The sequence below is a fragment of the Oryzias melastigma genome, linkage group LG21 (genome assembly GCF_002922805.2).
Source record: "Oryzias melastigma strain HK-1 linkage group LG21, ASM292280v2, whole genome shotgun sequence".
NCBI lineage: Eukaryota > Metazoa > Chordata > Actinopteri > Beloniformes > Adrianichthyidae > Oryzias > Oryzias melastigma.
In genome coordinates this window covers 14,406,848-14,417,220 of record NC_050532.1, presented here as the reverse complement: position 1 = coordinate 14,417,220, position 10,373 = coordinate 14,406,848, and the positions used below count along the sequence as shown (strand labels likewise).

The 10,373-nt window shown below is 42.0% G+C and overlaps 1 protein-coding gene across 2 annotated transcripts in view; it reads left to right on the top strand.

The window, feature by feature from the left end:
* LOC112137985 (collagen alpha-1(X) chain) overlaps nt 1–10,373 on the top strand; it is a 102,194-nt gene that overhangs the window by 78,778 nt on the left and 13,043 nt on the right. For both annotated transcript variants that reach the window (XM_024260531.2, XM_024260532.2), the window contains exons 2-6: nt 3,159–3,250; nt 5,252–5,364; nt 5,482–5,523; nt 5,603–5,629; nt 5,710–5,781. In XM_024260531.2, the coding sequence (XP_024116299.1) occupies nt 3,159–3,250; nt 5,252–5,364; nt 5,482–5,523; nt 5,603–5,629; nt 5,710–5,781 (346 nt within the window). The remainder of the gene's footprint in view (nt 1–3,158; nt 3,251–5,251; nt 5,365–5,481; nt 5,524–5,602; nt 5,630–5,709; nt 5,782–10,373) is intronic.

The window sequence follows — 10,373 nt, the reverse complement described above, 5'->3', positions numbered from 1 at the left end:
GCCCCTCGAGTCAGTGCCTCCACTTGGAGAATGCCTCCGTCATGGCTAGCAGCTCACGGTCCCCCACATGGTAGTCTGTGTCGTTGTCAGACAGCTTCCTGGAGAAGTATACCCATGGGAATGTCTTTGCTGACTGACCATATTTTTGTGAGAGTATGGCTCCAACCCTTGTGTTTGATTCACCTCCACATTGAATTGGATGAATGTGTTCTTGTGATGGAGGAAGGGCGCCTGTGTGTGTGACTTCAGTGGGCTCGGAAGTCCAGAGGAGGCGCACAGGAACTCCTTTCAGGAAGGATATGAGAAGAGCAGCCACAGTTCTGAACCCCCAAATGAAAAGACACTGGAAGTTGGTGGAGCCAAGAAATCACTGCATCTCCTTCACTGTGGTCAGTTGGGGCCACCGAAGCACCGCCTCCACCTTGCCCATGTCCATAGTCACACCCTCAGGACTGCTCTTAGCCCAGGAATGCTATGGAGGTCTTTTGAAACTCACTTTTCTCCTTTGGCGTACGACTGTGGGCGATCAGCCACTTTAACACTGCCAGACGTAAGAGATGTACGCATCAAAAGAGTCTGACTACAAAACCAATCAAAGCTGGAGACATACATAGTTGGATAAAGTCCTTGCCCAACTCCTCCTGGATGTTTGTCTGCATGCCGTCCTCTGGCGGGCATGGATACAGGCAAAAGATTGATGCCGCAGTCATAGGACCAGTGAGGAGAGAGCTGTGTGGCATGCTGTTTATTGAGAGCCTCCTGCAGGTCTTCACATTGAGCTGGTAACCCCTCCACCTTCCCGTGCCGATCTCCACGAGGGTGGTAGCTGCAATTGGCCACGATGGTGCACAGTCTCTAAGTAGTGCCTTCAGCTGAAGATAGTGACACTGGCAGAGAACGGATGTGACTGTTAACTTGCATCCAGACCAGACTATGGTGGAACCGTGCTTCTGCAGCCAGGGCAGACAGACAAGTCTGCCAGTGAAGGGGATTGCTTGGTGAAGAAACGGAGGTCTTTCTGGCGGTGATCTGTTGTGGAGACTATGATGTCCCAAGTCAGGAACTGGATCCAGCCTGACCCCAAAGGATTGTTTGCAGAGAGTGAAGACTGCCACCCGCATTCATTTATTCATTCATTTATTCATTCATTCATTCATTCATTCATCTTCTTGACCGTTTCTTCCCTTTCGGGGTCACGGGGGTGCCGAAGTCTAACACGGCTGCTGTTGGGCGAAGGCGGGGTTCACCCTGGACAGGTCTCCAGTCTGTCACAGGGCCTCAATCACACACCCATTCACTCTCACATTCACACCTAGGGGTAATTTAGAGTCACCAATTAACCTATTAAGCATGTTTTTGGATGGTGGGAGGAAGCCGGAGTCCCCGGTGAAAACCCACGCATGCACGGGGAGAACATGCAAACTCCACACAGAAAGGTCCCAGCCGGGATTCGAACCGGGGCCTTCTCGCTGTGAGGCAAGAGCGCTAACCACTGCGCCACTGTGCAGCCCTGCCACCCGCATGTCACAGGAAAGTAACGGGACATCGTGAGTACGAGCAAAAGCTAGTTCAATGAAATTCCCCGCTGCCCCAGAGTCAATCATGACCTGAGAGTCTACTACACAACCATCAAAGCACAGGGTAACAGACACTGGAAAGGTGAGTGTGGGCTCACTCACTAGCTTTCCAGAGTGCTGTGAAGTACAGTTTGAGCAGGGGTTGTGATATACCCTGAAAGACCAGTGTATAGACAGAGATTCCCCTGGAATCATCTCACCCTCTCACCTGAACTCAGCAGCGTGGAGCTGCATTGGCTCGTGGTCTCAGAGGTCTCCGGAGGAGACGGTGTGGTGGGTGCAGCTATCACAGAGGCCAGGTAACACGGCCCCGGGTCCTCAGCATATTGTCAAGTTTTATAGTGAGCACGATGGGCTAGTCCTAAATCAGGCCATCATCACGATACGTCGGCTCCTCCTGAAGCTCTGCTGGGAGGCCATCCTGATAGGCTGTTGTCAGTGTGTTGGTTGTCCAGTCATTGCACACTGCCAGGGTTCAGAACCGGAGTGAATAGGTGACTGCTGTCCCTGCTTGATTTCATATGTCTGACCAGAAGGGGAGACAGAGCTCTGACTAACAGTTACTTACTCTTATAAAATCCCAAGTTAAAGGTACATGAGATGTTAGAAAAGATAAAATATTTCCCTTTACCATCCATTTTGTACTCCAGTCTTTCCCTCATTCACATCTTACTATAACAAGTTGTGTTTCCATTAACTCTAAAATTTCACAAATTGGAATTTTGATGATAAATTCTCCTAATGGAAACACCACAATTTTGAAAAAAATTGCATTTTTTCAAAAGTTTTTGCGCTTTGAGGAGGTGGTATTTGGGGAGTATCAAAATAGACATTAATCCCAAAACTGTAATGGAAACACTTTTTTTGAAATAAATGCGCTTCTTGGTATGAAGTGTCTGTCCTAAGTGCAGCACAGCGGGCGCATCGAGAGGGCCACAGAGCGTCACAGCTCTTTAGAAATTGCGTGTCCTACGGAATCGTGCAGTTCCTCTGTAAAGTCACCAAGATTTCCTCATCAGTAGTCGCACTTTTGCAGCTTGGAGCCTGAAGTCTCCTTTGAGATGAGCGCAAGTGCTGTTACAGAAACTTGAATAGACCATGTTGTGTTTTCAGACAGAAAAAAGAGGTTCAGATACTTACTTGTTAGAATGCTTTTTTTTTTAAAGCTGAACAGACTTCTCCCTCTTCTGAGTCGAGCTGCGCTGCATGCGCCCCAGACAGAGCTGTGACGTCACCCAAATTCTCCCTTTTAGTGAATCAAATAAAAAAATACTTGTTCTCATCCATCGCCGTGTTTTTAATGACTTATCGCTTGAGTTGGTTTGTGCTTTATCGCAAAATTATGATTTAATGGAAACTGTCATTTCAGAACTGTTTTTTAGAAATTCATAGAATTTCGATAAATGTGTAATGGAAAATACTGTCAAATATGAACATGCAGTGAGGAAAAAACATTATAAAAAAAAACTAATATGCAACTTGTTCTTTTTTTAATAAGTAAAGCTAGAGTTGATTAATTTAGCTTTCTACAGTTAAGAAGGCCTTTCCAGTCTTTGCTCTGTTCCTAATCTGCCAACACAGGTCAAGAAGAGAAGAGATGCTCGTTCAACTTGTCTTCAGATTAAGTGTTTTGCTCAGTGGTCTCCAGCCAGCATCGTCCTTCACAACTACTGGTGAGTATAAATGCAGAATTGAAAGACACAGATCTTGATCGCTTTTGGTCACTGTGTGTGATGTTCGAGATCTCTCAGGGGCAAAGTGGAAAACTTTTTTATCTAGAAAAGTTGCATTTCCTGTGGAAATATGTTTAATTGGAGAATTGCTGATCAGTTGCTTTATTTGAATAACGTTTAGCAATAAGCTAAAATTTAAAAAGTAAAAAAGTTGAATAAATTGCTGTTGGTAATTTGCAGAGGTTCTTTATCTGTAAGTGTAAAGCTGTGGAAGAGCCATGCTGAACATTTGTATTAACTGCTGAAAAATCACAAGTTAAAAAAAAGCTGAAGTAAGCTTGCAAAAACCTCAGTAAATGTCAAATTGACTAAAGCAGACTAGACTATTAACTAAATGCCAAAATTGCTTTAAAAACCTCAGTAGATGGTAAATTAGGCAAAACAGTTAGCGAATTGCTTAAGTGTTAGCTAAAAGCCTAATTAGCTTGAAAAACTTTGTGTATTCCAATCTAGCTAAAAACAGCTAGCATATCTCTAGAATATTAGCTAAACACCAAAAAAGCTTTAAAAACATCAGTAAATGCCAAATTAACCAAAACAGGATATTACTAACATATTAGCTAAAAGGGTAACACTCTAGATGAAGTGCTGCAAAACACTCAATAGAATGTTGACAAAGACAGTTAATATATTTGATTCTGATTGAATGAACACACCTGGTCAAGGTCAGTAGCAGCTAGCAGTGCAGGGAGACCTGAAAATCAGGCAGGGTTGTGGCTCTCGAGGACCAGGAATGAGGACCCCTGACTCAGATTGTCAAAGACCATCTCAGGCAGCTCATCTGCATGCTTGTTGTCCTCATTGAGGTCTAGATCTGACTCAGGTTTGTTGGTGTAACCAACTTGAGAGGGCAAATGCTCACAATTATGGGGTCTTGGTTGTTGGAGAGGCGTTCTCTTCACAGGTGAATTCCAGTTTACACTGCTCAAGGCAGATGACAGATGGGGCCTGTGATGTGGTGTGAGTGAGCACTAGTTTTCCGATGCCACTGCTGTGGATCCAGTGGCCCATGGTGGCAGTGATCCACCTTAATTTTTTCCAACACTTTTATCAATACCTGGATAAATAACAAAACACTTTTTTGTAACAACATAACGGTCTAAAAAAAAAAAAAGTAACCTTTTTAAAAATGGTGTTTTCCCAGCCGGCAAGGTCAAGTGGGCCCCACATGGCTCAAAAGGGGGCAGAGAATGTGGGCCCCAATTGGGTTTATCCGCAGTTTCCGTGGTGGCCCCAGCTGTGTTTGCCCACAGTGGCTTCACTGCCTAGGGACTGGAGGCCTGGACAGCGACCCTGCTATCTCTGCTGACTCCTGGGGGGCAGCACTTGCTTGCTTTGCCGGACCCTGGGCAGCGGAACTCGCTACGCTGTCCACCGGGCGACTGGCTAGCTAAGCTAATGTGGGCAAACACAGCTGGGGCCACCACAGAAACTGAGGACAAACCCAATTGGGGCCCACATTCTCTGCCCACTTTTGATCCATGTGGGGCCCACTAGGCCTTGCTGGCTGGGAAAACACCATTTTTAAAAAGTCTATTATATTTTCTTTTTATTGCCTAAAACACAAGTTAGAGTAAAGAAAAGAAAAGTTTCTTTGTTTAAAAAATAAACATTTTATTTTAGTTTTAAATGCCAAATTAACATTTTATACCTAGATTATATCCATTTGGGCAAAGGAACTGGACTGTATCAAATAGCCACAAAGTCAGTTATTCAACTGTATCGAGATGCGCAGCGAGTCATGTGACAGGGAACTCATACTTTATATATGTTTATTAAACTTTTTAGATTAAATTTCTTGTTTTTATTTTATTTTTTTATAAACATTGATGTAAATCATGGAAATTTTGACTTATGTCTCCAGATGATTCTTTGTCATATTCTGAGACAAGATTTTGAACAAGGACGTTTGGAAGCTAACCATCCAGTTTCTGCCGTCAGGATTTCCGCTGAGCCGGAGCAACACATGGTCAGCTACAAAATGTGAATTCTTCCCTCCTCCTCCTCTTCCACCTCCAATGTTTCTTCCGATCAATCGTAAAGCAGGACTGATGGTGATTAGCTATTTTATGTGAGATTTGCTACGATAGTAGAATTTTTTAGACTGAAGCTTTCATAAAGAAAAGGAAACATACAAATTAACTATTGCTGCCTCATGTCTGTCTCTGCAGGTTGACATAACTGAACACATCACAGGATCTAAAGGAGAAAAGGTGCTACAAATCATTATCATACACATTCAACTGCTTAGTTGAAAAACTTCTACCAACCTGCTGGTGTTTGTATTATCAGGGCTGCAAAGGAACCAGAGGAAAACAGGTTACAAACAACAGTTTGATCCTTGGTTTTTTAACCAACAAGGACCATTTAAACAACACTCATTTCAGTTTTTGTTTCAGGGTCTGCCAGGGTTAAAGGGTCAGTCAGGAGAAGCAGGATTACAAGGAGCCTTTGGACTGCCCGGACCAAAGGTAACAACCTGCCTCCCTCATATTTCCACTGTTCTTGAAGAGAGTAACATTTCAAAAAAGGTTTTGGTGACAGTAGGGTGGGGGGGTCCCAGAAATCTTTCTGAAAAATAACCGCATTCTCTCAGCTACACCTTCGGTCACTTGAACTGTAAAGTTTTGGCAGGGGAGCAAAATGACTACATTATACTATACATTACACTATGGCTACATTCGAACAATCATTTTTTGGGGGGAAAAAATCTTTTGGTTTTGAAAATTGACCGGATTCTCTCGATTACGTTCAGACACTCGAGCGCTTAAAGCAGTCCAGCAGCGTGTCACACGAGAACCATATAAAACCTTTCTTGGCAAATGGATGGAATGAGTGCAGGAACAGAAGAACAGGTGATACCCGTTTGCATAGAGATGTGATTTTCATGAGCGAATCTAATCTTTTGAACAGTCAGAAAGAAAGAAAGAGGAGTAGTGTGCAGAGAGTGGTGTGAAGGGGAGGGGAGTGGTGTGTGTGTGTGTGTGTGTGTGTGGGGGGGGGGGGTCAGTCTTATTTTTGAGTTATAGGTCATCATCATGTGTGTGAGTTCATCATTCTTCTGCTTTGTAAAACATTTTTTTTGTATTAAAATGTTTTACTTGAAGCTTTTGCATGGTGGAGTGCTGATGGAGTATAAATGATTGATGTTTTTCTTACATTTTGTTCATAAATTTAAGTTTTTTAAATAAGATGATCTTATAATGGTAAAGTAAACTTGTTTTTAACCACTTCTGACATGACGCTAAATTAAGAGACCTCATGTGTGTTATCAGTCTGCCATCATGCACGTCAGATGAAATCATGATTTTTGCATTTAAAGCACATGTTCTCATTCAGGTATACTGTTTTGTCGTCATTTTACTGAACTGAATTTTGGTGCCCAACCCTAGTTAGCGGTTTAAAAAAAATTCTTATGAGGGTTTTTAGTAATGTTTTTGAATGAACTATAAATATAAAATGTTCAATACAGTGAAGTTAAATTATTAACTTTAATTAAACCAGATCAAGGGGCTTAGTTCAAAACGATGGTAATTTCAGATGTTGTTTGAACATCTCCTGCAGTCACTGTGGTTTTGAAAAATAATTATTAATTTTATTAGTCAAACAACAAGGATCTTACTGGAGTGGAATCAGCAGCAAGAAATATTATTAGCCTGTTACCACGCGAATGACTGCCCAAGGCCAGAAACAAGACCGCCAGGGCCCCAAATTGTCTTTATCCAGCAAGAGATGACAAGGTTTGTCAACGCTATTAAAACAATATTACCTTTCAAAAAAGTATGTTGTTCTATGTATGACTTCAGAGACAAATTTGAATTGCAGATCTTTTCCAGTCTATTTTAAGCCGACGCTAACTCAAGGAGAAAGAAAAAAAAGGTATTTGACACCTAGTTTATATAAAGATAACCAACAAGACTATATTATTTAGTTATTATTTGCTTCCCAAGAACACATCTCACACACCCCTCCTGCCAACTGAGCAACTTGAACTCCTTCAAGCTGGAAGGCAAGCTGATCGTCTCCCAGAGGAATCTTATCATACAGAGGGACAGTTGTCAGTTTCTGTCACTAAGTTGGCTTTTTAAAATTGGATTTGCTGAATATTCTCACTTTGTTTTCAATTAATACTTTGCAATAAATACAGATTTTGAAGTTACTTCTTGAAGAATTCCAAAAAATGGCTTTTGCATAAAGCAGAAGGTTTGTGAAAAAAACATTTTTTTAGTAGTTTACTTCAACCACAATTTATGTGAAGTTATTTTATCTTATTTTTTTTTTAACATTTTCTAAATATGAAATTTTAAGTATAAGTTTGTCAAACAGTACCAGTGTTATGTTACATATGGATCATGCATTTGTAATATTTAGTAAACATGTTCCTGTTTACTTTCCAAATAAAGGGGGAATGGTCCACAAAAGCTCACTCGAATCTGAAGCAGAAGGATATACTGTCAAAGCCCTCAGAGCTCAACCAGGTGGTGGAAACAACAGCTTCATACACCATTCCCCTTCAAGAAACTTGAGATACTTTTCCTTTGCCTCCCGACTCACTACATTTTTCAAAGATGCCAAAGAAGACTTACTACCAGTATAATGCACCAATACCTCTTCAGCTGCTTGCAGTGCTCATTTAAGTTAAAGGTCCATCAGTTGTCACACACCTTGATGTGTGAAATTTGTTCTCTGCATTTGACCCATCCCCTGGGGGAGGGGTGAGCTGCAGACAGAGTCATGCTCGGGAACTATTTGGAATAACTCAGCCGTGATTAGAAGTCACGACCTTCCAGTCTCAGGCAGACACTATCTCAAGGCCACTGAGCTGGTCACCAAGGTTAAAACATGCAATGAGTAAGTTGCTTCAGATGAGACTCATGAGGAGGTGGTGAGATAAAAATACTAAAATGCTCTACTTTAAAGGTTTTATTTACTAAATATTGCTTTTCCTAAATTTACAGGACTTTGACTACCAGTTTTTTTTTTACATGTTGAGGGTGGTTTGTCCAATGTGCTCCAAGAACCTTTCTGAACAATACATTGCAGTTCATGCTGAGTGGAGAGAAGTGAAATGTTGTCTTCCTTCTTTATGCATGTAAGGTGGGTAAAACTGTTTTTGATCAGATATGCCATCCTTATGTTGAGTATCCACAGCTCAGGACAAGAAACACATGCAGCAGGGGACCAAAACTCTTCTTTAGAGACTGCAGTACAAACACCACAAAGATTAGTTTCAAATTAGGAAGATTAAGGTCGAATGAAAATTCTTCCCCTACCCCTCTGGATTCTCCCAACCCTAGAGGCATTTGAAACATTAAGTGTCCAAAATGTGTAAGTGGAAGCCATAGGAATTTATAGCTCTGCATCCCTCCGCTGGGAGAGTGATTAAAAAGAAATGCAATTCTTCATAGGTGTAATGCAGAGGCAGGTGGATCCAAGTGCAAACAAGGTTTTAATGAAGGAACAGGCTGAGACAAGGCATGGTCAATAAACAGGCAGAGGTCAGGACACAGGGGATGCGGAGAGTTGAGGAGTGCAGGCAGGAATCAGGACACAGAGAAACAGAGGAATACTGCTGAGAATGTAAGCAGAGCAATACAAGACTTGTCCGTGAGCCAAGGTGAGAAGCCAGACTAAATACTGAGGAGGTGATGAGCAGATGGGAAACAGCTGATGATGATCAGAGTCCAGGTGAAGACAGATGGTGAGTTATAAGCAGCATTTTGATCCATGACATATACACTATGTATTTAGTTATATCACAAAAAATAAATAAAAAATGGAATAGCCATCCATTCCACCAAATATCACTTGCCTCAAATGTTGACCTACTTTATTTTTTAATTGTCTTCAAGGATATTGCAAATGACAGATATTATTTTAAAAACTGTTTCAAATACATATTTAGATAAGATCTGGGATCATATGGGTTAAATGTTGATTAATTAATATATGTTTAAAAGTGTAATGAGCAAAACTGTTTATTTAGAGACATTTCCTAAGTGTTGTGAGGGAAGCTGTTAGGTGTTTATTTTATTTACCTTATCAGCTTGTGTTAATGTGAACAAGAGATAGGGCTGCATGGTGGCGCAGTGGTTAGCGCTCTTGCCGCACAGCAAGAAGGCCCCGGTTCGAATCCCGGCTGGGACCTTTCTGTGTGGAGTTTGCATGTTCTCCCCGTGCATGCGTGGGTTTTCACCGGGGACTCCGGCTTCCTCCCACCGTCCAAAGACATGCTTCATAGGTTAATTGGTGACTCTAAATTGCCCCTAGGTGTGAATGTGAGAGTGAATGGGTGTGATTGAGGCCCTGTGACAGACTGGAGACCTGTCCAGGGTGTACCCCGCCTTCGCCCTTCAGTAGCCGGGTTAGGCTCCGGCACCCCCGTGACCCCGAAAGGAAAGAAACGGTCAAGAAGATGGATGGATGGATGGATGAACAAGAGATAGCGGACCTCACACAGAGTAACATCTTCTGAAAACTCGTTCTTCTTCTGTAAGACCGTGAGAAGATCCCTGCTGCATCAACACGGTGCAAAGAAGCTTTCACCCTCCACCACTGAACCATTGAAGTGAAATGAACCATTCAATCACCAGTATTTTATAGATTATATAATTCTATCCAATTCTTGGCCAGTCATAGTGCTGTATGAGCCTCTGACAGAAAAGCCATGCTCCTGCATCCTCCTGTACATGGTCCTTCAGGCATTTAGCTCTGCATGCAATGGGCTGGTGTATCCAACAATTGTCAAGCTGGCATGGGTATTTATCCAAAACTCACTTTCCTGTTCAGCAATGTTAAAAGCTCTTTCATTATTTTTTTTTCTTGGCGTAATCTCTGATACATCGCCTGTCTGATCAGAGAATGACCTGAGGACTGTGAGCTCATGGCGACTGACAAACTCCAGATAATCTAGATGTAGTGGCTGTTGACTAACAACAGATTCTAATTAAGAAAGAACCCTCTCCATCAAAAAGTGCCTCAATGTGTCCTGCATAAAAACAAAACAGACAGCACTACAATATTAATAAATTGTAATAAGCGCATTGGATATAAATTCTGCTGT